At 43.4% G+C, this 2149-nt stretch overlaps 1 protein-coding gene across 1 annotated transcript; it reads left to right on the forward strand.

The window, feature by feature from the left end:
- The first annotated feature begins 955 nt into the window (after positions 1–955).
- Positions 956–1888, forward strand: LOC136175272 (olfactory receptor 5AR1). Its single transcript, XM_065945589.1, has one exon. It carries the CDS (start codon positions 956–958, stop codon positions 1886–1888), a length of 933 nt encoding a protein of 310 aa, XP_065801661.1.
- Positions 1889–2149: the final 261 nt, after the last annotated feature.

Raw genomic sequence — 2149 nt, forward strand, 5'->3', positions numbered from 1 at the left:
AGGAATCCTTGAATCTTAACTCTGAGTTGAAGCTGTTGGCTAGGCAATAAAATCATCCAAAGACACAGCAGTGTCTTCATCCTGGTTATGCTCCATGACAAATTCCTGGGTGCTTCTAAAGATCAGAGAAACCAAAGAACTAATTCCATGCCCATGAATAATAGGCAAGACAGGAAAGAAAGAAAGGTGGGCACAAACATAAAGATCTGTAACTTCCATCAAATCATATATACACAGAAGGTGACAAAGTAAAGTAGATTCTAGACTGAGGGCCAGCTCTGCCACTTACTGGCTCTTGACTGTATGGAAGCTATTTAGTATCTAGCCTTGCTCTTTTCAGACGCAAGATGGAGATAATGTTGACACCTACTTCATAGAGCTGTGATGAGGAGGAAATTACATAATGTGTGGAATAAATGAAAATTCTGGCATACAGTTAGCATTCTGGCCTTTTAAAAATTATTATTATTCGCTGCTTTATCTTATATTGCTCACCCTCTGCTCCAAGTATTTCACTTTCTGTGTATGTGTTTGTGTGTGGGGAGTGGGGTGGTGTGATGTGTTATATACTGAGACCCTGGGATCTTTTTGTGTGTGTTTGTGTGCCTATCTGCAATGAGAGTTAATGTTTGTTGTCTGCTTTGTTTTAGAAAGAAGGGGCACTCAAAACTATTTCTTACTAATTAATTAGGCATATATTCACACCAATCAGGTCAAACATTTGGTACTATATGGTAAATGACCTCAGAACACCAAGGTCTTTGGAGAAGATGTGCCATCCCCAAGACATTAACATCTTCTCCTATGTTGACTGAGTTCCTACAGAAAACCCACGGCCATCACCTTCCCCAAAGTCATTTGATTTACCCTGTGGATCACTGAATCGAATTACCTGGAGAATTTTTAAGAATCACCTCAAACAATAAGCCAAATCCAGAAACATAAAATTGAAAAGATGGATAAAGAAAACCACTCAGTGGTGACTGAGTTTATCCTTATGGGCATCACTCAAGACCCTCAGCTGCAGATCATCTTTTTTGTGGTCTTCCTCTTGGTCTACCTGGTGGATGTAGTGGGGAATGTCGGGATGATTATCCTGATCATAGCAGACACTCAGCTTCACACAGCCATGTACTTTTTCCTCTGCAACCTCTCTTTTGTCGACCTGGGCTACTCCTCAGCCATTGCCCCCAGGATGCTGGCTGACCTCCTGACAAAGCGCAAAGTCATCTCTTTTTCCAGCTGTGCCACCCAGTTCGCGTTTTTCGTAGGCTTTGTGGACGCTGAGTGCTATGTCCTGGCTGCCATGGCCTATGACCGCTTCGTGGCCATCTGCCGACCCCTCCACTACAGCGCTCTCATGTCCAAGCGGGTCTGCCTGGCTCTCGTGCTGGGCTCCTACCTGGCCGGCTTGGTGAGTTTAGGGGCCCACACTTCCCTCACTTTCAGTCTGAGTTACTGTGGTTCCAACATCATCAACCACTTCTTCTGTGAAATCCCACCGCTCTTAGCCCTCTCTTGCTCGGACACCCACGTCAGCGAGATCTTGCTCTTCAGTCTCTGTGGCTTCATTGAACTCAGCACCATCCTCATCATCTTTATCTCCTATGCCTTCATCCTCGTCGCAATTATCAGAATGCGCTCCGCTGCAGGCCGCATGAAGGCTTTCTCCACCTGCGGCTCTCACCTCACTGGCGTCACGCTTTTCTACGGCACAGTCATGTTTATGTACCTGCGGCCAACGTCCAGCTACTCCCTGGATCAAGACAAATGGGCCTCTGTGTTCTACACTGTTATCATCCCCATGCTGAATCCCTTGATCTACAGTTTACGGAACAAGGATGTGAAGGCTGCCCTCAGGAAAATAACTGGAAAGAAACCTCAATAATATTAATAACAAAAATGAAAAAAATAGCAACACAGGTAAATTACAGTGGTAGAAGGATGTGGCAGGAAGTAAAAAATGCTAGTAGCTTTCCCATAAGCGCTACAAGTTACCAACTACTTGCTGAGACAATTTTCTATTTTTTTTTTAAATTGATGTATAGTTGATGTGCCATTTTGTATGTTTCCATGTACAGCATACTGATTCCAAAATTTTAAATATTATACCTCACTTATAGTTATTATAAAATACCACTTATATTCC

Source organism: Muntiacus reevesi, chromosome 9, assembly GCF_963930625.1.
Source record: "Muntiacus reevesi chromosome 9, mMunRee1.1, whole genome shotgun sequence".
Classification (NCBI taxonomy): domain Eukaryota; kingdom Metazoa; phylum Chordata; class Mammalia; order Artiodactyla; family Cervidae; genus Muntiacus; species Muntiacus reevesi.

Excerpts from the sequence above, each read along its gene's own strand:
- LOC136175272 (XM_065945589.1), top strand. The coding sequence starts at position 956 with ATGGATAAAGAAAACCACTCAGTGGTGACTGAGTTTATCCTTATGGGC.